Source organism: Felis catus, chromosome C1, assembly GCF_018350175.1.
Source record: "Felis catus isolate Fca126 chromosome C1, F.catus_Fca126_mat1.0, whole genome shotgun sequence".
Classification (NCBI taxonomy): domain Eukaryota; kingdom Metazoa; phylum Chordata; class Mammalia; order Carnivora; family Felidae; genus Felis; species Felis catus.
The window spans coordinates 91,547,207-91,573,541 of record NC_058375.1 but is presented as its reverse complement, the minus strand read 5'-3'; the positions used below and the strand labels follow the sequence as shown (position 1 = coordinate 91,573,541).

Below are 26,335 nucleotides of genomic sequence, written 5' to 3'. Positions count from 1 at the left end.
TAGAATTAGATTTGGAGTCCCATGTATTGAAATGTGTGGAGTCTGATTCCTGAGCACTGTGACAAAGCCATGAGTGGATAATGATAAAGTGCATCGTTGCTAGAAATAACACAGTCTGCCTTTGGTTTGTGCTAATAAACTATAAGACAACCTAAATTCCAATTTTAATATGAGGAATCCACCTCATTAGAAGTAATCACAAACTCTGTATGTTATCAGCATTTTCATGTGTATTCTTTGGTGAGTCTGAAATATAATTTGCTGTTTATGCTTCTAACGTAAATCTCCAATTTCTGGCACTAAGCCAGAGCTCTAATTTATTTCCATCTTTCCTTATTTCTTACATCAAAAGAGACTGTTGGTTTGAATAACAAACATTCAATCGACTTAGACATGGGGTGGCAGGCAGCACAGGCATTACCTGTTTACCTTTTATTGCCTTTTTTGAATTGGCTTTTCTGGGAACAAAACCAGTAAGACATGATGTTCCTTCATCTAGTTTCTACCCAGGTTATCAGAAGACACCCCCCTCCCCGCCCCATGGTAGGGTAAAGAATTCAGACCAGAAGCGGGCTTCCAACCTAACACTATCATGGATTATTGCTCTGCCGAGTCAGGTAGGACTTGGTTGTCCGTAAGACTCTGGCTTGGGCTGAAAATTGTTTTTGATTCCAGGAGATGCTGCTGCTAACATGCTTGTAACCTGTAGGACAACAGTGTGCCTGGAACGGAACGCACACTCTTTGAGCCACTGTGAAAGTTTGCGAGGGTTCTCCCGCACCCACCTCCCCTTGCTGCCTTGCACAGTAATTGGCCTGATAAAAGGCAGAAACAATTTATTACACCTCGGGTGGTACTTAAAACAAACTTTATTCTCAGGAACAGCAGTCATGTCTACTTGCTGCTGTATATTTTGATATTTCCTCTAAATACTAAGTCTGAATATATTCAAATTGCTAATCACTCAAATTCCCTGCGAATTTCCTGGTTCTCCAGGTTTTCTCTCATGATACTCCATGTAAACACTGTATTTGCAAAGATACATAGATCAGCATCCCTAGAGTCACACGATCACATCAATCTGTGAAAATAGCATGACTTAAAAAATCAAAGTCTCTTAGTACTCTGCCAACAGGCTTTGGCATAATCTTGGCAATCATTTAGACTTTTTTTTTTTTTTTTGCTGTTATAATTTTTTCCCAAGTGGAAATAGTCTCATGTTTTGCAGAAGTTGTCCAAGCTAGTGAACATCAATCCATCTTCCTGGGTACTAAATTCATCAGCTGAATGTATTCAGTCCACAGAGAAACCAGTAAAGTGAGTGTGGAACTGCTCGCTGGCTGCTCCATTCATCTTAAGAAATTGCAATACAAATTCCTGAAATCATTTACGCAGGAATTTTTATTCTTTAAATCTTCCAGTGTTAAAGCAACAAGAAAACACTTAGAATGTCCTTTGGTGGAATCTTATTACACTTGTTATTATATGTAAACTGATATTCTTTGATGCCAGCACGTTCGTTGCCCTTACAGAGAAATCTCTGCACAATGAAACAAAACAGAACCGAAGAGGACAAAATAAAATGTCAGTCTTTGCTGATTCGAATTAGATACATCAACAGATTGTCTGGTAACACAAATTGGCAAGAATACAAAAAATCTACATATTACAGTATTTCAAGAAAAATAACTTCATTTGAATACAAAAGGATAGATACACTTTCTTTTTTTTTTTTTTTTCTCTTTTTTCTTTTTTTTCCTATAGCCACTCTTGGACAGTGGATGTGTGCTTGCACTGGGATAACAGTGCTGCTAAGATATACGGGGTATGACTGGCTTGAGCTTTTGGAGGGGGTTGTTACACATGTGCATTACTAACATCAGACAAAGAAATCTTTCAACCAACAAGGGTTACAGAGCAACGTTCACTAAAGCACAGGTTGGAAGGGGTTCAGGGACTGAAGCAGGCCAATATGGCAGCTTGTAACAGATTTCCTTATACCCACAGTGCACTGCCAGCAAAGAATGCTTCTATTTGGTTGGTCCACACACCGGGCCAGTGGTGCTGGGGCACCCCGCGGGAGAGTAGCGAATGTTTTTAGGTTGCTTGATTTGTTTGTTGTCCTTCCTGTTTCAGGGGCTGTCACAGCCTTTCCGATCGGCAATATGCTCTGCAGCTGGCAATGTGATTTGCGGTGATGGTATCAACAGCTGCCAACTCCTCTGGAGTCAGAAAGTAACAGTCTTGACTCGGGATGTGCTGTCCACGGCTGATAAATATGGCTTAGTTCAGTTAGGCCTTCTTAGTTTGTACACGGTGTTTGAGTGGGGGTGTCTGAGTGTGTGTTTCCTATGTTAGCAGCGAATGCTCGCGTTGCGTTGGCTCCCCCTCCCGGGCGGGTACGCGCCCCGGCCGGTGGCTGGTGGCCCATCTAGAACAGCAGGGGGCTGGCTGTGCCCAGCAGCGCGGCCAGCAGCAGCAGCGCCGGGGAGCCGGGAGGGGGCGCCCCCTGGCCCGAGTCGGAGCCGCAGCTGCCCGCCTCCTCGCACCGCAGCTTCTCGCACAGGATGCCCGTGTACGCGGCCGGACACAGGCAGCGCACGTTGTTGTGGCACGTCCCTCCGTTCTGGCAGTGCAGGAGCTCGTTGTCGCAGACATTCGCTGCAGAACGAGGGGTGGGGGTGGGGCGGGGCGCGGGGAGGAGAAGCAGAATCAATTTAAGTTCATCTAGTACATCGTGTTTTTCAGCTTAAAAAAATCTCTATCGATCTTGTGCTTCCCCCCTCCCCTCCACAAACTAAGCATGTGACTCCAATTTCCAAACGAATGTAGTTCGCTGCCTTTTTTTCTTTTTAATTATCATATTTGTCCTTTTCGTATAGATTTTTGCTGCAATCCTGGATGGTATCATTGTCCATTTCAGGCTATCGAATACGAAGGAATGTAATACTCCTGGTTTGGCAGTATCTTCTCTTCAAAGAACTGGGACCTGTTGTGACCTCCCGGTTTTCTAAAGGGCGAGTGCCCCTTACAAGAATGCAGAGTTTTGAAGCCAGGTGAATGGAAGTTAAAATGCAAAGCAGTATTGCTGAAATGACCAAGAACCTCTAAGGGGTGGGCCATTCTCCCTGCAGGTGATTCCAGCCGCTGCATGCAGGAAGACCGAGCCAACAGGGAAGCACGAGGGGAGAGGGGACCGGTCAGGGGACAGGCAGCATGCTCCAGGCAGGCGGGCAGCCAGATCAGAAGAGAGAAAGTGGTTTTGTGGGAGGAGAGGGAGGAAGAGCGGTCATATTTGCCCCTGACAGCCCTATTAGGATATTCATTGCCTTGTAAATATGGGAAGTAGAGTCCAAGGTTACCTTGATTTCCCCGAATAGTAAAAAATGCGGTGATGAAACCCTGATTACCAAAATTTCACTCTGTCCATCAATTAATAAAATCAGTTTGAATAAATCAAGCAAGCAATTCCAGATACTGCAATTCATTCATGGTCCCTGTCATGTAATTTTCATCTCTAATAATTACTTATTTCAAAGTTCTGGTTATCCTCATTAATTCCATGTCTCCTATTCTTTTAGATAATCAAGGTTTCACTGATTTAGCAGAATGTTAAATAGGACCCAGGGAAATTAAAATAATAACAAAGAGTAAAAGAGCCAAGAACACTTCCCAGCAACATATGCTGCTTAAGCACTTAATATATAGAACCACTCTGGAGTTGGGGGTAGGGGCAGAGCAGAAAAAATAGATTTTTATAAATTATAACATTTTTCATTTTTAAAAAATGTCATGGTCAAATTTCCCCAGGGGTACCACGTGAATTAAACACAGACACACACATACACACACACACACACACACACACACACACACGCACACACTTAATATTACTATCAAGTGCAAAGTATTAAAAAAAAAAACAAAAAACCTCCCAAGTAGTAATTCAATAGAGAATGTTGCTTGTCCATTAATCATGTTCAGCAGTCATGTCACCTTCAAAAGAAGCTTCTTACACACAAATGTGCTAATGCCCTGTGTGCAAATGAGCTGAGGAATGATGGTAGCGGACACTCACAGAGTTCATAACAAAGTGCCCTAAACAAGGCCTTCTTTTACCTTCTTCCACAGTAACTCTTTGGCAACCTCTAAGGCAGCTGCATCACTCACTGGTATAATTTTCAAATGTACCCACATTTGCTGTCTGTAAATGTCAGAAGTGACTATTAAGGCCTACCAAATCCTTGAGGCTCAAAATATTGATATACACGGTAGTGTCTCAGGGGTTCTAATGATTATTTAAGCTACCTCTCATTGGGTGGTAGAAATCTTGAATATCAGACCCAAATGATGGTATTTTATGTGTCATGGTTTAAAAAATGCCAAGATCTGTGGCTGCAAGGCAAAATCTACAAGGGTAGAATGGTTACACCCATGGTCAGAGATGGTTGTTGTTAATTTGAGAAGCATACCTAGGTTTTCAGGATTTTGTTTTGCTTACACTTCAGGAAATATCTGTTTAATTGGGGCTACATGGAATAAACAGATCCAAATAACTGTTTCCATTTAAAGTTAAAGATTCTCAGCATTTCTTGTTCCCGGCAGCAGATTGCTGAATGGGATATTTCCTTTCATTTGGGCACTGGAGGTAGGGAAATATCTGTTCCATCAATATCGATAATTGCTTGCCTTGAATAATTGAGAAGAAATCAATAGTTAATTAAATATTGCTTCCCTTAAAAAAAGAGCTATTTTTCTTCTTGGACTTGAATGTAAATCAGTTGAACAGAGGTTTCTTTCTTTATTTCTTTTTTTTCTTTTTTCAAGAAGCTGGTGATTAAGTTCAGATTCAATACCTTTCCTACATTTAAATAATCTGCTAGTTGATGTTGGGAAGTGTGAGAAATTCAATAAATATGCAAGGAAGAGATGTAACCCAGGATTCATAATACCGTGAATTGGGGATATCTATTTTTCTGTAAGAGGTAAACAGAAAAGAAATCAAACCTAGAATATATTTCATCACTTTACAATTCACTATAAGACATTTTACATTTAGTCTCCCGATTGTGCTATTCAACAAACACAGAACTTCAGCGTATGAACAGCACTCTGTTGGAGTCATGTGCTAGAAGCACGTCTAAACCTAACTACAGATCTTACCTGCTCTTCATACATCTATCCTCCATCTTCATGTCTTTTTGGACCAAATTTGTGATGCTTAACGAATAAACTAGGTGGTTAACAAATATCACTGAGCTCTTCTTCAGCATACGAAGCCTTGTACTGAACACCATGAAAAAGTTTTTAAAAAATATTATAAAGCGTGAACTCTGCTCTTATGGAGTTCAAGTCTGGTTGGGAAGATAAAATATGTACAAGAAGTGATCTAATATTAATTTCATTGACATGCCTTTATTGATTCCATCCATCTCAGCCAACATCTGTTGTGTGCCAGGCACCCTGCTCCAGTCTATGGTTGTAACTCTACCTGCCCTAAAGAAGTTCACAGTTTGGCAGAAAACAAATAAAATGAACATACACAAGTAACTGTGAGACCAAAGAAGACTAGAAAGGAAATATTTGCAAAATGCTAGTGGAAATAATTATTTGGGGGAAGATTAGAGAAGATTAGAAAGGAGATTGTATTTAAACAATGGTGCACTCCAGGCAGATATTGGTTGGAAGAGCATTATGGATGGGGAAGCTGTATGAGTATGGATAAGGAGACAGGGAAGTGCAGAGTGCTGGTTATTAAGCAATTGTCTCTCAACTCTAACCCACCCTTCCTTCTCCAAATTGTCTCCTGGCTTCCACCAACAGGGGGCACTAAAGGCACTGGAGAAGGTGAAGAGATTTCCCTTTTCCCATTTGATGGCTCTTCCTAACATTGTTGCCCCACGATGGCCCTTCATCCCAATAGCAGCATTTGGTCCCAGTGCATAGCTTTACTCAGAACCAGCTTTATCTCACCCTTAGAAGGTCCCTGCACCAACCCAGCAGCATTCCTTCCCTAGAGGTTTGAGCTCAGCTCCAAGGGGCCCTTGCCCATGTTGCAGAAGTACTAGGAGCAGCCAGGCATTACATCTTCTCAGAGATGCAGGTTCCATGTCTGTGCGGTCTCCCCCTGTACTTCTAGTTTCTAATAACCCATCCCCTTCCCTGTAAGCCCTCTGCCTGGGAGTGGTGCTGCTCCCTGCTTACACAGTTACTATCTCTGAGTGACTTCAGGGGCTCTCATTTCTAAATTCCAAAACACCTGTTTAATGATTTCCTTTGATAAATTCTCTCTGTCAAAATGCCTAGTGTGGTTTCAGTTTCCTGACAGGAGCCTGAGTGAGAGATGCATGGGACACGCTAGTGAATGGTGAATGGACTGCAGTGGCTGGAATGTTGGATGTGCAAAGGGAAAATGGAGACTGGAAAGGTAGGTTGTGGCCTGATGACTGTGTAAGCTCTACATAACACACAACACAGCGTTGAAATAACAGGCAATGGGGAGCCATCAAAGACCTATGACCAGGGTGGGGTTTTAAGGGGGAAATAGACAGATGAGGCTTGGCCAGAGAAAGGACAGACTGGAGGCTGACCTTTGCATGGAGCCAGCCATGCAACCCAGATGCTTCAGTACAATGGGCTTGGTCTGGTTAGAGCACTGGGGAGAGAGAAGGGGAAGATTTGGACACAGGTGATTTGAAATGGGTAATTTTCAGTATTTGGATGCATTATAATGTAATTTATTAAGAAATGTAGATTGGAGGAAGACTTCGGTCAGGGATGAAAATGCACCTTTCTTGGACCTATTGACTTTGAGGGGTCTGTAGGCTCTTCTTCAGGGGTCTTGTTATTAGTTGGAAAAATTAGTTAACCATTCAGGAGGTGGGTCATCTTGGAGATACAGTTTTGGAGCAGGAGTGCTGGTGGTCATCACCAAGACCTGATCTTGGTGGAATACACAGCAAGGAGAAATGAAGGCACCAGTTGGAAAACTGAAGAATATCAGCATTTAGGCCACAGGAAGAGAATGAAAGATCATGAAGCACTCTGAGAAGAAGAGATGTCAACAAAATGCAGTGACCATATGAGGGTATAAAATTAAGCCTAGAAGTTTTCCTGCTGTGGTTGACTCTGTCTAGGGATAAACAGACTGGCAGAGTATGAGAGGAAGGGCACTTTGAGTTGGGTGAAAGAACTTGAAAAATAAGCATTTGATTCTTGATTGAATCTGGTAAGAAGGGATTTCAGAATAATTTAAAAAAGGATTGAAGAAATTTAAAGAACTAACATTTCACCGAGGTCTTTGGTTGTCAGTCTAAAGCAGTGGTTTTCCACAGTGGATGACATTGTCTCCCTGCAGACACTTGACGATGTCTACAGATGTTTGGCTGTCACATCTCAGGGCCCGCTACCAGACAGAAGCCAGAGAGGCTGCTAAATATCCCTCAATGCACAGGACAGCCCCCACAACAAAGAATCTCTCTTCAATTAACGCTGATGGTAACATGATGAATTTCTGAATGGGGGTGTCAGCCAGGCAATGAGGAGGAGTTGTCTTTACACATACTAGGCAAAGGAGAATGAAGATGTCTTGGTGATTCTAGGTCACAGAGGATTGTGAGTTTGTAGGTGTGCAGCTTGGGAGTTAGAGGCAACTATAAGTACTTGAAGTTGAAATGTCAGAGTGGATTATCCTTGGAGGGGAGTAAATACAGAAGCTTGGGATCTAAGACAGACCCTTGAGTACTGTTCATAATTAAAGAGTAGGAGAGAGGAACCAAAATCCGCCTTGTCATGTAATTTGTTCTACTTTGCCCCGTTAGAAACAGTAAAATCAGAGCTTGAGGAGACTCCAGAAACTAGGCAAGTTCTAGATGAGGAAACCAAATGCAATTTAGGGAAGAACTAGAGCTAAAATCAGGTCTCTTGATTTGCAGATTACTCCTCTTTACATAGAATAGAACATTCAGGAGAAACGCAGTAAATGGTGGTGTACAGTGTGCACCCTGTGCTCCTCAAGACAATATAATTCACCTCTGTAATCCTCAGTAGGTTGTCACTTGTATTGACCTTCATATTGTATTGTCGGCTGTTCTGCTGTCAGACCACACTGCGCCTAGGTTGAGGTGTTTGTTGACAGGATCGAATCTCACATCTTCTAGACTTCTACCACATTCTAGGAGAGCCCCAAATACCAATCAGCTCAGACATAAAATATAACCAAAAATAGCAGAGGTCTGGTTTGGGAACAGCAAATATGCTGCAAATGCTGCCATTTCCTCTTCCTCCATGGAGAAGACATAGCTACTTATCCACGGCACTCTCTTGCATCACACTTCCGGATTTCTTGCAACATAAGGTTTCAGGCATCCACCACCAGCTGATAGAACTGGCATGAGGATGAGCAGCCATTTACAGTCCTGTCATCATCGCCATCTTGTCTGGCATGTCACTGCAGATTAAAAATCCAACCGGGGAGTTTTTGCAGTTATCACTTCCTTTACTTGGTGCCCTTCTGTGTGGATTTGTCTCAAACGAAAAACTCTGACCTTATTTTGGGAAGTATTTACATTAAACATGTTCTGATTTTTTCCTTACCGCTATTGATAATCTAAGAGTGTGTGACCTCGGTAAACAGGGAAGGTTTGTTTTTCAATCCCTTTTCCAACACTTGATCCAGTATTGGATGCAAATTGCTATTTGCTAGACACCATTGTTTTTATTATGATGCCTTTTATTATGATATCCTTAGATACTGGATAAGCTAATCCTTCTTTGGTAATAGTTTGGCCATATTCTGAAGGATAATTTTACAATTGATAAAAATAATTCATGTATGGTGTGTCCAATATCACACCATATAATCTATAACGCCCTGACATTTCAATATCAGGAATGCTTTCAAGTAGAGTGACCCAAATGATCTGTGGCCCTTGATAGAAAGGTTACAGTATTAATGTTAGACCCGAACAGTTACACGGCTAGAAGATGAAGTGTGGAATCCTGGTGGAAGGTTTGTGGTTGGCAAGGTGTTATAATAGCTCTGATCACAGCTTCAGTAAGCAAGCTACAATGGTAGACAAATAGGCTTCCACAATCGCTATGAGTTTCTAAAAACACTCAGAATTTTCAAAGTGAAAAAACAGGAATGCGCAGCATTTCTTCCTCCCTTTTTCGCTACTTATTTTTTTCTAGCTTGAATAATGAGCCACAGGGATGTAGTTAACTATTCAATTTTTTTAAGTTTTTTTTTTTTTTTTGAGAGAGAGAGGGGGCAGGGGAGGGGTGGAGAGAGAGGGACAGGCAGAGGATCTGAATTGGGCTCTGTGCTGACAGCAGAAAGCAATGCAGGGCTCAAACTCACAAGCCGCGAGATAATGACCTGAGCCGAAGTTGGATGCTTAACTGACTGAGCCACCCAGGCACCCCCAAATTATTCAATTCTTTAACTTTTTTGTAGGTTCCTTGTCATACACATTTCCTATTCCCAAACTGCAATCTCTTGTCAAAATGTGCATTATGAGAGTTTGATTCCTTTTCCCTCTATTAGTCCTTTCTGAAAGGAATGGAAAAGCAGACATAGAGAAGGATCCCTATGCTCAAAATGGGCACCAGCCAGAACTTAATGCTGCTGCTTGCTCTAGTCTTCTTTTCTTTTCTGACCTGAAGGGTCACTTATTCCCGTTATGGTCATGATGATCCATTACATTACAAAAGGGAAGTTTTCTTTTCTCTGTTTGGGTCTTGTTCAAAGCTATACATTTAGGTTCACCCTGTCAGTGAGTTGCTATGCTTGAGCAATGCTGGGTCTGTATTTATAGACTTGAAAGTTTCTCTTTTTGGCTTTGTCTCAGGCACTTCAAGGGATCGATGCAATGTGTTGCCATGACAGCCTTCCTTGATGGTTGTATTAATAAAGTGACCTCTACCTTCACCACCTGAAACAAGCCCAGGATTGCCGAGGGAAAGATGTTCCAAATTGTTCCCGTCCTTTTCAAAGAAACGTCAAAGAGTGAATAACCTCTACCAAACAGGCTAATAACAAAGGCATGTGTGAAACATTCAATTCTGATTTAGACATTTGAGATTTTGTGGCAGGAAGATGAAGAGCTATGATTATGACCCATTTATTCAGCCTTGGTGGCTGTTATACTAACTTGTGAGCTGGGAGCTATAAAACTGAACCTACAGGTTAGCTCCTGGGGTATAGAAAAAACTTTGCAGACCATGGTCTAATGGGCTTTTTTTGAATTCTGGGTACTCTGACTGCATTTCCCTCCATCTCTTCTCACTTGTGTCTGGCTATGACTGGTACATGTATGGCGGAGAAAACATTAAGAGGCATGAAACATGAGTTTTGGTTCTGACTAGCCATCATTATGCTGTGAGGCTTTGGACATATCATGAAGCCACTTAGTGACATCTATCCATCCATCCATCCATCCATCCATCCATCCATCCATCCACACATCCATCCATCCATCCATCCATCCATCCATCCATCCATCTATCCATCCATCCATCCATCCATCCACACATCCATCCACACATCCATCCACACATCCATCCATCCATCCATCCATCCATCCATCCATCCATCCACACATCCATCCATCCACACATCCATCCATCCATCCATCCATCCATCCATCCATTCATCCATCATCCCACCAGTCACTGTTCTCGATGATGGGCACATAGCGGGAGCCAGGTGGACAATGCAGCTGCTTCTGGGGAGCTTACATTCTGATGACAGCTACAGAGTTAGGGGAAGAGTTTGACATAGGTATTTCTAAAGTTCCCTTGAACTTTATGATTTGCATGCATATTATCATGGTAAGCCTATTGTCTGAAAAGGCAAAAAGTGAGGAATTCCTCTTCTTTTTGATGAAATACGTGATGATTGTTGGACGTCTCCAGTATTAGTCCTGGTGATGACTCAGGTGGCTTTTTTTGCTTGACTGTTTTTGCTTGTCAGTCTTGTCTAGTGCAGGAATAGTTTTTCTCCTGACTTGTACTATAAGCATGAGATGGTATGAAGAGAATGAGGCAAAGAGAACTTGTGATTCAAGACTGGTCTCTGTAGTTAATGGGCTGCGTGAATTGGGGAAATCGTTTAACCTCTTTGTGGCTCTCTTTCCTCATTTCTGAAGCAAGAGTAATAACGCTTGTCCTGTTCACCCACCTCACAGTTGTTGGGACCCTCAAGATAAATTATGTGGAGGTGGTTTAAAAAAATATAAAACATAACCTAAGTATATTTTGTTAATGTTCAGTACCTTTCCAATCCCTGCCAAGTGTTAGAAGCCCGGGTTGAAGAGTGAGCTGTTGCTTCTATCTCTGCCAGATGAGGATTTCATCACTACCTATTCAATTCAAGGCACTGAAGTGAAAATGGAAGCAAATGTCCTCCCTCAAAGATGCATCTATGTGTCCCCTGTGGGGTGAAATGTGCAGTCCTTGAATATTTATTTATATCCAACTGTTGTGTACTCCACAACAGTTCTGTGAGTTGGCTTGGGTGCACAGTTCCCGTCTGTTCAAAGGTGACTTGTGTACTCACAATGTGCCTTCTCGGGTACTGATCAGAGTACAGAAGGTGTGTTTTCAGGGGAACAGGGAGGGTACCACCCCACAGCCCACCTTTAGCCTCTGCTTTGGTGAGGCAGGGATAGATACAGATGCAAACCAGGATCTAGACTGCAACGTGGAGGCCATCCATTGGAAACATTTTTGCCTTCCTGCTCTCAGCCTACCTTGCGTGCTGCATCTCTATCCATCTGGGGACAGTGGTGCTGGCGGCACAATGCCCGTGTGACAGCATCCAGTCTACTTGGTTTCGGTGTAATGAGGCCAAGGAGCAGAGCTGAAGGGGCCGTCGGGAACAATGTGGGAGCTGTCAGCTGGGTGCTCAGACATGTGTGGGTAATGAAGTACAGCAGGTTCTGACATCAGAGAGAAGCCGTTCTATTCATATTCATCTAATCTCAAGGCACTGATTATGGGAGTGACACTTGCTCTTGTCCAGTTCAAGGAAACACTGCTCAAAACATCATAAAAACAGCCACGTTCATTTTGAAGGAGCCTATGTTTGCAGCTTGCAGCAACACAGCCAGCGTGAGAGAAATCACAGATGACTCCAATGCAGGAGCGAGAGGCGCTGCCCAAACACCCCCCAAGTTTTCAGCTTCTGCAACCACCCCCTCCAAAAAAAAACCCTTCGCTGATGTTGAGAAAGAATTAATTCACTGAGAATCCCACAAGCCAAAGGCTGGGTATCTTTTCCCAAAGCGATCACTAATGATGTATTGAAATCCTATTTAGGTCAACACCTTCAGACACAGACACAGGCAAGGTGCTCAAAAGACCGTGCTGAGAAATCACACAGTTTCTCATCTGGTATCAGAAAACACACTTGTCTAGTTTAATAAAAAGGTGCAGCCTCTACTCTTTTGCCCGAGGTGAAAGATGGCTCCTGTTGGGAGGCTTAGTCACACACGATGCAACACACATCAGGGTCTAAACCACCATTTCAAAGGGCATGACGCTATGTCAGGAGGAAAAGCAGCACAAATGTTTATCCAGCATGATCTCCATAAGCACAGACATACACCCCTACGCGTGCCCTATGTAATACAGACCTTAGAAGAAGTACTAGAACAAACTGTACCAAAATGCGACCAGTGTTTATCTCTGGCTGGTGGGAGTATGGGTGATTTTAGTAATTTTAATTTTCATCTTTAGACTTTTCACTTTTTGCAAATTGTCTAGAATATATAGTCCTTTGAAAGTATTAAAAATGTTAATAAAAGGAGCTATTGTTACTTGAGAACATAAAAGGCATCTTTTACAGAGATGATAAAGGTGATTCATGTAAGAAATGATCCGTGTGACCAAATTTTGCCACATTTCAGTATTTGTGCTATTCATATATATTTCTAGTCAAACTGCTGGTTATCTTAAATGTTTCCAAAAATTATCTTGGAGTATGTTAACTAACTGGGATTTAAATAAAAACTTGAAACTACAAAAACAAATTATCTCATAAAAGAAAAAAGAGTTCCTACATAGCCCCACAATCCTAAGAAGGCCGCAAATGTTTTCACTCATGTGTGGAATTTGAGAAACTTAACGGAAGACCATGAGAGGAGGGAAGGGGAAAAAAATAGTTTCAAAAGGGAGGCAAACCATAAGAGACTCTTAAATACAGAGAACAAACTGAGGGTTGATGGGGGGAAGGGGAAAATAGGAGATGGGCGTTGAGGAGGGTACCTGTTGGGATGAGCACTGGGTGTTGTATGTAAGCGATGAATCATGGGAATCTACCCTGAAAACAAGAGCACACTGTATACACTGTATGTTAGATAACTTGACAATAAATTATATTAAAAAAAAAAAAAAAGAAGGCCCCAAGCACTGAGATTCCTTGCCTTGCCAAAGACTAAACAGTGCCAGGTATGGATGGAAGCTGTAGAACCCTTGGGGTTAAAGGGATCTGTAGCCTGAGGGCCAGCTCACTGCTAACCGGTGCAGATGATACGAAATGCATGGACATTCTTGTATTGGCAGATCACAGTGATGACTGTAACTGAATTCTCCACTACCATCCCAGTATAGGGGCTCAGAGTCCAGCTTAACTGCCCTGGAAGAAAACATATTTCATGTGCCTTGAGCCTGTGGGAGACTCTTATGGGCTCCCCTTGTATGTGTCTGCACCACATCTAACATGCTCACTGTGGTTATAAGTCAGTAATGGGCACTGTCCCTGGCACCAAACTGATGCCCGATAAATTATTTACTGAACATGTAAATACACTGTGTCTTTTGTTCTCTGCCTTTTTCTGAACAGTGGGCATATATCTATTTTAGTAGACAGACAAGTAGATTGGTAGATAGATATTGATACACATGCATATAAAGCTTATCGGCTGGAATGGGAAGTGGAGGTAACTTTCCCTTAATGGCCTCATTTTGTTTCTGGGCAGTAGGAGGTAAGACTAGCTCCTGAGCTCAAGGAGACAGAGAGAGGTAAAGTGAGACATTGAAGGTAGGGCTGGAATATTTGGTAGGGAGTAGGACAGGGAAGTAAGACAGGAAGCTAACAGGGGACACCTGGCAAAAGTGCTGAGCAGCTTTGACGTTCCAGCTCAGCCTGCATACCATGACTGGTCAGGCCTTTCCTGCTTTCCTGATGGAGAACACTAGAAGGAAAGGCATGGTGACTTATTTGGGGTTTCTTCCTTCGATGATACAGTTTATGCCTGGGGAAGGGATGGAGGGAGGTGAAGAAGCAAGAGTGGCCACCTGAGCTCAGTCATCAGAAGCACCCCCTTCAATTTTCATTAGGCAAAATGGATTGGCCCTTAGTATCATCTTGGCATGTGAGTAACCCAAAGGTGGAAAAGACATGGCCCTAAAGGAAATTAGTGGCTTTCCTTTTTTTTTTTTTTATAATTTTGTTTTAATGCTTATTTATTTTTGAGAGAGAGAGACAGAGTGCGATCAGGGGAGGGTCCAAGAGAGAGGGAAACACAGAATCTGAAGCAGGCTCCAGGCTCTGAGCTGTCAGCACAGAGCCCAAGGTGGGGCTTGAACTCTTGAACTGCGAGATCATGACCTGAGCTGAAGTCAGACGCCCAACCGACTGAACCACCCAGGCGCCCCTCTTTTTTTTTTGTTTTGTTTTGATTGGAAGGTGACTACACAAATTCAGAACATAGGCTAAAAAAACATCCAGATGGAACTGTTCTATGTGGAACTAGGATGGAGGTGATACACCATCACAGGCATATGGAAGAATGCAGGTAAAAGGATTTGGTGTTCTTTGAAATGATGAGGGAATTGTGAAAGACAATCCATATAGCCTCATTCCATGCTGAAGGCAAATCTGTAAAACAGTCCACATTCTGAGGAGAAGGTAGAGCAATACTACAGTAGGCCTTTGATATTTGGCATTAAGAATCCAAGTATCTGTGACTGAGAGGAGATAATTGTGTCATTAATTCACATGCATTTTTTTTTTTGAGACAGAATTTCAATGCCTTTGAGCACTGTGTAAAGCTAAAATATAATTTGAGGTTCCTGTTTGTCAAGCTATAGCTAAATGACTCCTTAGAGACTTAATTTTTCCTATATATATTTGGCAGGAGTGTTCTAAATATGGTCTAAGCCCTCTTAGGATTTTTAAACAGCAGGGATATTTAAGTATGAAAAATAGCTACTGAAATCACACAGCAGTAACTTTTCTTAATGATTTTTTTTTTTTTTTCCCTGAGAATCACTGTAATTCACTCTTGTCTGTTGTGGCCTTGCTGTCACCATAACCACCTCCTGACAATGTCGAACGAAGTCTTGGGAGGTGATTTTATAATTGGATGAAGCAAAGCCATTTCCCTGTTAATGCCAATGTCAAACCAAAATGAATTGGTGTCAATAAATTCAAGGTGAGGAAAACAACATTATGGAATCAAGAGAATGTGCAGAATGATGACAGGAGTCATTTAGGGATGCCAAGCTCCAAGTAAAAATGACTGCTAATTTTCAAAAATGTACTTGCTACTGCATCAGGGACCAAACATTTAAGTGTTCTAAAGTACATTAACAAGGTTCCAAGCAGACAAGGGGTTACAATTATAGATGGGTCATAAGCATATCTTTTCAATAAAGTCATTGGTGACCCATTGCAGTTCACATTGTCCTTTCCCATTGATAAAGTCCCAAAATTTGAACTGCAAAATTTAGTATTTAACTGTTTACTTTGGTTTTGTCCAAAGGCCTAGGTTCGAATACTGACATCACCACTCATGGCTGAATTTCTGAGCCTCTATTTTTTTCATCTGTAACAGAGGCCATCTCATAGGGCTGTTGTGAGCATGAGAGATCATTCAACTCAATGATTATTATTAAGAGTTTTGTAAGTGTGGGCTCTGTTCAAAGTCCTGCAATAAAAACATAGACTGGGAGAGCCACAGGAATGGTGTTTATTTTTGTAGGTCAATATATTCCTTGGATAATGTAACTTCACATAGGGTATGTTCTTGTGTCTTCTAGTTCACTTTAATCATTAATAATTTCTAGCTTCTGGGGCACCTGGGTGGCTCAGTTGGTGAAGCATCTGACTTCGGCTCAGGTCATGATCTCACAGTTTGTGAGTTGGAGCCCCGCCTCGGGCTCTGTGCTGACAGCTCAGAGCCTGGAACCTGCTTCAGATTCTGTGTCTTCCTCTCTCTCTGCCTCTCCCCTGATCGTGCTCTGCCTCTCTCCCAAAAATAAATAAACATTAAAAAATATCTGAATAAAAAATTGTTTCTAGCTTCTTTGGGGCTTAATAAATACCTGTTGATTTAAAAAAATCATCTTTCCCATCTACAGTTCCTTACACAGAAAAAACAACTCTTACCCATTGAAAAGAAGATCTGTTTGCTCATTTTTCTTTAATGAAGAGAAAGAGGGACAAAGCGTGTTCTGAGGAAAATGTTTTGGTAAGACAGGAATGCTAGACTAGCTCATAAGTAACTTAAATAATTCTGTGCAACATTACTTTTACCAAACCTAAACTTCAAACATGATGCAGAAGGTAAAGTTACTCAGTTCTTTCTTAACATCCAAGGGAATCTTTTCTTAATAGGTTAATAAAAAGGTGTAGGGATGAGAACAAATCCAGAGTGGATGATTTGAAAAGGGGAAATACAGTCATTGCAGGTATAGAGAAGGACATTTTAAGTCTTCTTACATGCATAGCTGTTGTGTCTCAGGAGAGAGGTGAGCTAGTCAGCTTGAAATCAAGAGGCTAGCAAGCGACGTGTGTGAGCTGTGCCTTCTGGGGCTTTCAGATTCAGAGGCAGAAAGAAAAAAAAATATAGCAATTGGTTTGGATACAGTTGGGAGGCTGTGAACATTATTTAAAACACAGTGAAAAGATGTTAGCCCTCCTCTTTGAAGCAGACTAAGGCACACCCAAAGTTAGATTAAGCAGGAATGAATACGATTTGGGTGGGCTGGTTAAAGAGAAATCACACAAGAGCCTTTGAAATATACCTTGTTCTTTTTTTTAAAGTTTTTTCTTTTTATGTTTATTTATTTATATTGAGAGAGAGAGAGAGAGAGAGAGAGAGAGAGAGAGAGAGAGAGAGAGAGAGAGAGAAAGCGCATGAGCGGGGAGAGGCAGAGAGAAAGAATCCCAAGCAGACTCTGCACAGCCAGCCTGGAGCCTAATACGGGGTTGAAACTCACGAACCATGAAATCATGACCTGAACTGAAATCAAGAGTTGGACGCTTAACTGGCTGAGCCACCCAGGTGCTCTGAAAAAATCTTATTCTAACACGTTTCATTTTCTTGGACATTTATTATTCTTTTTTTGAATATACCATAATTTTATATTAATAAGGAGTTATTCTAGACTATCGACGGGATTTTGACTGTTTTGTTCCTCGATGCATGTGTGATGCCTAGAACCATGCCTAGTACCCGACTGTATTCAGTGGATGCCTGAGTATTCTCAAGTGAATGAATACATGAATTTCATAGAAAAAAGTCATATATCATATCCATTCCTCCCTTTCTACTTCTAACCTACCTTCCCACTGTGTCTATTCTCTCTCCCCAAATCAAATGTGCAGAAGTGCTATGGCCAGATTGAACTCACAGAGCTTACATGATACCCCTCGCTCACTGGGTAATGTTGTAGTCAGAATCCTTCACAATGTGCTGGGAATCTCCCTATCGTCTGTTTTTACTCCCCAACATAAACTTTCCAATGTTGGATAATCTACTTACTGTCCTAAACACATACATATGCACAAGACAAACAAAAATAAATTATAATTAAGATACCTTTGCATATGTCACTTTGCCAAATAATTCCACTGACCTGGCAGGATAGCTATTATTATTATTATTATTATTAATTATTAATTATTATTATCATTATTTCCATTTTATGGGAGATGCGTGGATTTTACCCAAGCCCCACCAGCAACCCAGCAGCAGAGGCAGGACTAGAACTTAGGCCTCTCTGGCCCCAAGCACCATTGGTCCATTCTGACCTCCTGTTCCTTGGCTGCCACATGCTGGCCCCTGAGTCAGAGCCTCTACTCCTGGTGTGTCCTTTCCTAAACTCACACCCATCTTTAAAAAGCCAGTTCATGGACAACCCCACCATGAAGATTTCTGTTTCAGCCTTCAGACACCAGTCCTGCCTTTGATGCCTAAGATCTAGATCTAGACATAGATCTAACTCTAACTGTAGATAGAGTTTGAACAGCCTGGATTTAAACCTTGGTTCCACCAAATACTTGCTGGATGATCTTATGAAGTCGCTCAACCAATCTTTGTTTTATTCACAACAGGGAGCTAATTTAATACCCGGTATCCACTTCATAGGACTGTTATATATGTATTAAAGGAGTTAATACATATAAGGCAGCCACCACAGTGCCTGACACACAGAAAATCCTTCAGTAAATGCCAAGGTTTATTTGACTCTTCAAAACTTACAACGAACACCCCGTTTCCACATGCATTTCTTGTCTCCTCCGTGAAAACACATGCAATTTGAGGGTAGGGCATTGTCTTGTACCTCTTTTCTTTGTCTGCACTGAGCAGCATGGGGTGCTTTGCACAGAGTGGAAGTCTAAACATTATTTCTTGAGGGCAGTGAACATCTCTTATCTTTGTATCCTAAGCACCTATTCTACTGCCTGGCACATAACAGGAGATTCTTCTTGGTATTTTGTTTTTTTTTCCCCCCCTTCTCAAGCAATTCTGCATTCCTAAGATCATGTGAGAGTTAAATCACTCTTGAGAATATAACTGAAAATAATCTGGTTTCATTACTGACTCCAAATAGTAGTTTCAGCAATGTTCCTTTCCTCTGTAGTTTTTAATACCTTTTGTTTCTGTTTCTTTTAATTCTTTGGAGTGAAAGCAGCAAAGACAGGGGGGCAGGGAAGGAGAGAGGGAAGGGTGATGCAGGGTTGGGTTGATCTGGAGGGAACCCCACACCAGAGATGTGGTGCTGGCCCTCCTTGGGGTGGGGGTGGAAGGTCTCCAGCTCTCCTTGTTTGGGAGTATGGATTGCATTTAAAGTTTAAAGCCTTCCAAAATCTTAAATTAAAACTCTAGCTCAGCTTTAGCCTCTATCCTGGCTATTTTATTCCAAGGATGAGAAGGATGAATGCGTCACATGTACTCCCTATAAAAAAAGTGCAGAAGGGCAAACAGGTTTTTCACTCCACAAATTCAACTTTCCGACTTCTCCTTAGGCCAAAGCCAAGACCCTGACTCCAATGAACACGTTTCTTCGCACTGGATGTGCTGCTTGGTATGCTGTGTGATCCTACGTGGGTCAATTTATCTGGCTTTATTGTCCAGGGTTCTAATTGTTTTGTACCAGTTGCTCCGTGTAGGTCTCTCAGTTAATCTAAAGTTCTTTGCTCCACTCACCCCCCTTCCTCTGGGTTCCTGCTACCTGTCACTGCTGCAGTAGACCTTTCATCTGTGTCCAGGTCACTCATTTCCATGCAATGCTTGCTTTCTACACCAGGTGCCCTTAACTAGTCACATCTTCTGAATATCACTTCAGTGTATTAGAATGTTTTAGGCAGGTCTCTGACCTGTTCAATCAGGCAATTCCTTTGTGGTAATGATTGTTGGTTATAAATCTTTGTGCTTGTCAAATGCCCCTACAGTGTTTAAATGCTCTAATCTAAAGGTGCGCCTGTGGCTGGCCTGGCCTCATCAAGACAAAACCGGGCAATTTATAAATAGATTGCAAAGAAAGAGAAGAATCATGAGGGTAGGGTGTGGGAAACAGAGGTTTTCTGACAATGTAATCATTTTCCCATGAGAATTCTTGGATTTTTTTTTTTGTCTTGGCCTAAAGCTTAAATATCTAAAAATGTCTCAATTAATATTATGGGTTGTTAGTGTGCCGTTTTAATTCATCAATTCTCTTTTGTGGGAACAAGTATAAAAAGAAACCCAAGGAAACAAAGTTACCATCAATTAAAATTGTGTCTTCTTTTTTCTAGTATTACATAACTAATAAGATGAAAGTTTATGACAAAAACTCAGTCAGTAAAGAAGAATCATGCCAAAATTTCAAATAAATGAGTTTGTATGACCAAACTACATGATATAGATCTTCTTTACAATGCTAACATCAATAGATCCTTAACTATATGGCCAAAAGCAATTATGTGAGAATAATGTGAAAAGACTGAATGGCCACATGAAAAAGTAAAGGATTTCCAGTGATTTCCAGCCTTTATGAATTTATTTCCTAAGAAGCACACAACAAATTCCTGTTGACGATGGGTACTTGCCTAATGGCATTAAAGTGTGTCATCAATACGCACTAACCAGGCTGGGAATCTAGTCCAGGACATCCTTGATTGGAGACCAGTCAAGACACAAATGAAGACCTGAGCTGGCTGGCATGGGGAGAAAACTAACTTCCTGGTTTGTCTGATGGATCTGAGAGATCGCTGGAAGTCACCTGGTATAGTTTGCCTCTAACCCACTCTTTAGGAGAAAGGGGAAAGGCTATGATGTCATACAAAGCTGGGTCACATTTTGGTTCTTCAGCTCTTCAGCTCACTAGTTGTGGGAACTTGGGAGGGCAAGTAACCTCCCAGATCCTTCCAACGTTGTAAAACAGGCACATAATGTTTTCCCAGCAGAGTTATTTCTGAGGGTGCAAATAGAGACTGCATATAAAAAGCTTACCAATAAATGGTAACTATTTTGATTACAGTGAGGTCTAAATGAGATATAATTGTCTATGAAACATCTGTCAAATAGCAAGAGCTTCTTCAATGTTAGTTCCCCTTCTCCTTTTAAGAAATTGAGAAAATCTCTACACAGTCTCTCTTCCTGTTTGGTAACTTAAAAGAAAAGCACATGTTGATATGTCATTTGATGTATCATTTGGTCAGGGCGGGGGAGGGGGGGGAGAGAAGGGGGTTTAGTCAAACCACGATAATAGCAAAAGCTAACATTTATTTATTGAGCATTATTGAGTGCTTTTCATGCATTAATGTATTCGATCTTTTTAAACAATCTTATAAGGTAGGTATTCTTATCCTGATAGTTTTATTGTAGATGGAGAAACAAAGACTCAGGGAAGGTAAATCATGTATCTAAAGTCACATAGGTAGTGGGTGGCCAGAGCCTGGGATCCCACACAGTTTTGGGGACTTAGTCACTTTGTCTAATCTCTAGGCATTACATTAATATGCTGGAATGCTGTGACAACTACTACTTGTGTCCCTCTGTTTCCTTCTCTACTAAACAGAAACCAGTACAGCCTAACTACAAGGCATCCAGGTGGTGAGGGCAACAGAGAACAGAAAATACAAAGCTGTGTTGCAGACCACCTCAAAATTTAGATTTAACACTGAGTTTCTCAGCAAAGGCAGGCACAGACTACAGTAGGTCGTGAATCCATCCACTTTCATTACTTGCTTTGCTGCCAATCCAGTTCACGCCACCAAAGCCTTCTGCCTAGACTACTGTGGCCGTGTTCGCTCGAACCTCGCCCTCTCTCTTTGCCCCCTCTACCATTCATTGCTCTCACTGTAGTCACAATTATTTATTATTTTTTAATTGAACCCCCCATATCATGTCACTCTACTGCCTAACATCCACTGTGCTTAGAAGAAAAGCCACACCTCTTCTCCTGGCCCTTCAGGGACAGGTGAATCTGGTGTCCAACTCCCTCTCCCACCTCATCTCAGACCCTCTTCCTCTGATTCACCGCACCACACTTTCTTCTTCCCACTTTCTGAACTGGACAAGCTCCTTCCTGCCTTTCTGCTTTTGCAGGACGAATTTCTTCTTCCCTGGAATACTCTTCCTTCAGAACTTCCCACAGTGGGCTCTTCTTGACACTTGGGTCTCAGCCAAAGTGTTACCTTCTCAGAAAGGCCCTCGATAACCACCTGTCTAAAATGGTCTACACCCACTGTTCATTCCTTGCCTTACTTCCCATCTGCCTCACACCAGCATATGAGCTCTGGAGAGCAGGGGCTGTGTATGTCTTCCTATTACCATACCTTCAGCACCCAGAACAGCGCCTGGCACAGCATTCGTGCTCAATACATGTTCAGTGAATAAAGTGAAGGCATCTATGGCTTGTTTCACCTAGTATCCTTCCTTTAAGGACCTAAAACTATGATGGCAATACTGGATTTTGTGGAAGCTCTCCTGGCTGAGATGGATTTTAATTGCTCTCCTACTCCAGGATTAGATAAACTCTTCAGACTTTCTGGGCTTTAAGGCCCGATGATACCTCTAGAACACAATTAGCACTCCAGGCCCTCTAGAGTTACGTATCATGTGATATGTCACAGCAGTGTCGTTTTATGCAGCCCCCCTCCAGCAGAATATTATGCACTTGGCAATCTGGTAGAAAATTCTCCTCAGAGAAAAGATCATTCCTCATGATGGATGAATAGCTTCCAACACCAGTTTCCACAGTTAGGCTACCTCCTAATTTCTAGTTCAGTATAAAACTGAGAGCTGAAGGATGTGGCTGCTTTTGAAAGAAAGAAAGAAAGAAAGAAAGAAAGAAAGAAAGAAAGAAAGAAAGAAAGAAAGAAAGAAAGAAAAGAAAAGAAAGAAAAGAAAAAGAAAAGAAACAAAACTATCAAATGATTACAGCTATTATTTCCATAGAACTGCCTTTTCCCCCAGCAATACAGCTAAGATGCTAGGAATATAAATATTTGTAAGAAGTCAATATGAAACCACGGGCCATAGAGGAAATAATTTCATATCCCAAATAGGAACTATTGGATTTCTTTGTGAGATTTAATTGCCAAAGTTATTCCAAATGGTAAAATCTGTCCTGCCTGATAAATTATTATCATCTCACCTCTTTATGAGTAACAGAGCAAAGGAGGGATGTCATGGTAAAAGAGGCTGCTAATGACCCGAGAGTGCACTCCTGGGAGCTGCCAGCTTGGCCCTGTGCAGGGGCATGGCTTAGTGGCATGGCACCGGGCAATGAGGCAAGCGTCATGACGAGAGCCAGGGCTAGCCATCTGTGACGCTGAGATGTGTCTCAGCCTGCACGGTCATTGTGCTGAGAACTGTGTTTTGAGGTTTTTCTCTCCTGGCAAAGCAAATTGTTTTCTACTCTCAATGTTCCAAAGACACAGAAAAGAACAAAGAGCAAAATCAGAAAAGACGAGCCACCACTATACTTGAACCCATTGATGCATCTCTGCTCCCCTGGTGTACCTCTGGCTAGCTGGGAGGCAGGGACCCTGATTTGTGGTTTTAAATCTCTCACTGTCAAATCCACAAGCAAATGATTTGCCCTGGGAGTACCTGGTTGGCTATGTCTGAAAATGCTGCTGTGAACCCTTTCCTTCAACATTCCCAAACTGTGTATTGGAACAGCTCCCTTGTGCCAAGTTCTGGGTTAGAGCATTCCATCCCCAAAGGTGTTCTAACAAATTATCCCCTGCTGGCTTCCCACTAGCATCACTGCATAATGGGTTTTGTCAGAAGAAACTAGTGGGGAGGCTAAGGCCTACCCCCATCTGTAAGGAATCATTAATCTTTATTGTGAATAATTTTGCAAGACTTGACTAAATAGAAAAAAGCTCAAATTGAAAGTGTAGTTTTTTATCTTGGCAACTTATTTTCCACTCCTGCCTTGCCTCTGTCCCCCTCCTCCTCCTCTGCCCCCATTCCTTTCCTTTTCTCAGGCTGACATCTATGTATACTGGCAAGGGTATTTGTGAATACTCTCCAACAGCAATGAATGCAGAGAATGGGATCTTCAGAAAGTGTATATTTTACTTTGCAGCTGAATGAATGGCATAACCTGAAGCTGGTAGCCTCTGTGTTCAGAAAACAACACAACACAACAGAACATGTTTGTTTTTTAAACAAAGTTTTGGGTTTTACAAAGGACATAGGAATAAAGTTATCCTAAGTTTAAGACTCAGACCAAATTTATCCAATTTCTAACTCACTCTTCTTAAACAATGTATCTTTGCAAAGTTGCCTTAAAAAAGGCAATAAACTGCTCTAACCATGTTGTCTTCAGTACAATTCAGGCAATAATAGATAGTGTGAGCCACTGCTAACTAAAAATCCAATAATGACATTTTTTAGAGGCCAAAGAGATTAATAAAAATAATCAAACAATATGCATTGAGGATGACTTTAAAAAAACATCTTTCTGCTCAGTCGGTTAAGCATCTGACTTTGGCTCAGGTCATGAGCTCAAAGGTTGTGGGTTTGAGACCTGCATTGGGCTCTGTGCTGACAGCCAGGAGCCTTGAGCCTGCTTTGGATTCTGTGTCTCCCTCTCTCTGCCCCTCTCCTGCTCGTGTTCTGTCTCTCTCAAAAATAAATAAACATAGAAAATTTTTAAAGCAACATCCGTCCTGTCTTGATGCCTTTTGAAATTATAGAAAGTACAGCAAAATTAGGCAAAAATTGAATCATATTCCTTTGTAAGAAATAACACTTCCAATTTGAAAGTAAAGTTTACATCTAACAAATAGGATTCTATATATAGGAACATTATAGAAATTGGAATGATAAATTTGGACCACTAGTTTTTGGCATGCAAAAATGTTATGCAAGAACCCATCATATGGAAACTATAACTATAGTAATAGTAATGGTAAGATATTACAGATTTATATTCTTTTTTTTTTCCTTCCAGAGTTGTTCAAAAAGGGCTCAAAAAGGCCATCAGGCTAACTTTTCAGTAACTGTTTCATGAAGACTATTAATTTGTGAACTAACTGAATTTGGAGGTCTTTAAAAGAGGAAGCTGTGGACCCTTTGCTCATTTCTGTCCGTGTCATAAATGATACCTATGTTTTAGTTTTAAGCCAGATGGTCAATGAAGGCAGTGACCTCAGTAATAGCCAATGTAATTACCTACTTTATTTTCACTGAGAGTGAAACTTCATTGAAAATAATTTTGTCTCTCAGTTTATTTATAGTGAAAAGTGCTTTTTACCTTTTGAACTTTAAGACTACTGGGCTGACTATAATGGCTGGAGATCTCCTTTAATCGTCTCTAATGGCTTCAGAGCAGGATGAAGTTAAATTTAAAATGATATAGAGTTCTTTGGCTTCCCCCAGATTGGCAGTACCTAATTTTAGAAGGCTGCCAGTGGAGTGATAGAACAGTGGAACCAATGTGCCATCCCTATTAATCTGACTAACAGATTTAAAGTAAGGGGACTTTTTATTATACTGTGTTTTTTAATATTTGACATCAGACGCATAAGGAATAACACTCCCAAACTTCCATATGAGGACAGATTCTTGGGCTATTAGGGCAAATGAGGTCAACTTTTAAAAGGAAACTGAAACTTTTCCTTGAATATTATGAATAAAAACATACCATCCCGGGCATGGGCTCATTTTCTAATGTCACAAAGGAGTCTGGGATAGATAAAAGTCTTCAGAAAAATTTCCTTACACTACTCACAACACAAAAAGCCAAGAAATTAATGTTCTGTTTCCTTAGATATTATGGCGAAGTATTAGATTCATAATTTTCTAATACTTTAGGAAGGCGAACACATCCTCACACTACAATATCATAAGTCTATGGATATAAATAATTTATTCTGGCAGCTTATGTATGATTCAAACTGTAATATTTATAAAAGGATGTTGCAATTTTCTTGTTACAAAAACTTAATAAAAGATAAATTATTGTTAAATAACCCCCAAACAAAATAATCTATTTGCCTCTAAGAACATTACATGAATAGCTGATAGACACATGTATGTCATAATTAAGCATGATATTAAACAATATTCCCAAATTTTGTTAATTGAGCATAGCACATTCAAAGTAAGCATTTGAATGAGTGCTCACATCTATGTATATCTACAGCACTGAACACAGCACTGTGCACATGAATAAATGTGAAAGGTGCAAATGGAATTCAAATGCACTGCTTCCAGACTTTTCCAAATATGTGCTGCCATAAAGTATTGGATAGAGGATTTTGTACCAAAAGAACCAGAAATTCATACTGGAAAATAAACTGAGTGATAGATGTGCGGTGTTTTCTTTCCAATCTGGATGCTGCCTGCTGGCCTTTATTTCTCTCCAAGAATGCTTTTCTAATGAAGGAGAACAGCCTGGAACAATTCTAAGTGCACGCATCTAAAACGGCACAAAAAGAATTGCGCTAGCCATACAGCCTGAGGCTTGAGATTTGTATTTTCCTCAAATGATACATCTTAGATGTGCCAGTAATTAGATTTGTGATAGAACAAAAAGGAAGACATTTTGTATGCAGAATTTCTGCAGACAGATTATTAATTCATCTGTACCTTGAGTT

At 41.2% G+C, this 26,335-nt stretch overlaps 1 protein-coding gene across 9 annotated transcripts in view; it reads right to left on the bottom strand.

Moving 5' to 3' along the window:
- Window positions 1-851: 851 nt before the first annotated feature.
- The window catches only part of NTNG1 (netrin G1), a 338,068-nt gene continuing 312,584 nt past the window's right edge, over window positions 852-26,335 (bottom strand). For all 9 annotated transcript variants that reach the window (XM_023258950.2, XM_011285034.4, XM_019837535.3 and 6 more), the window contains one exon: window positions 852-2,661. In XM_023258950.2, the coding sequence (XP_023114718.2) occupies window positions 2,432-2,661 (230 nt within the window). In that variant the 3' untranslated portion in view covers window positions 852-2,431. The remainder of the gene's footprint in view (window positions 2,662-26,335) is intronic.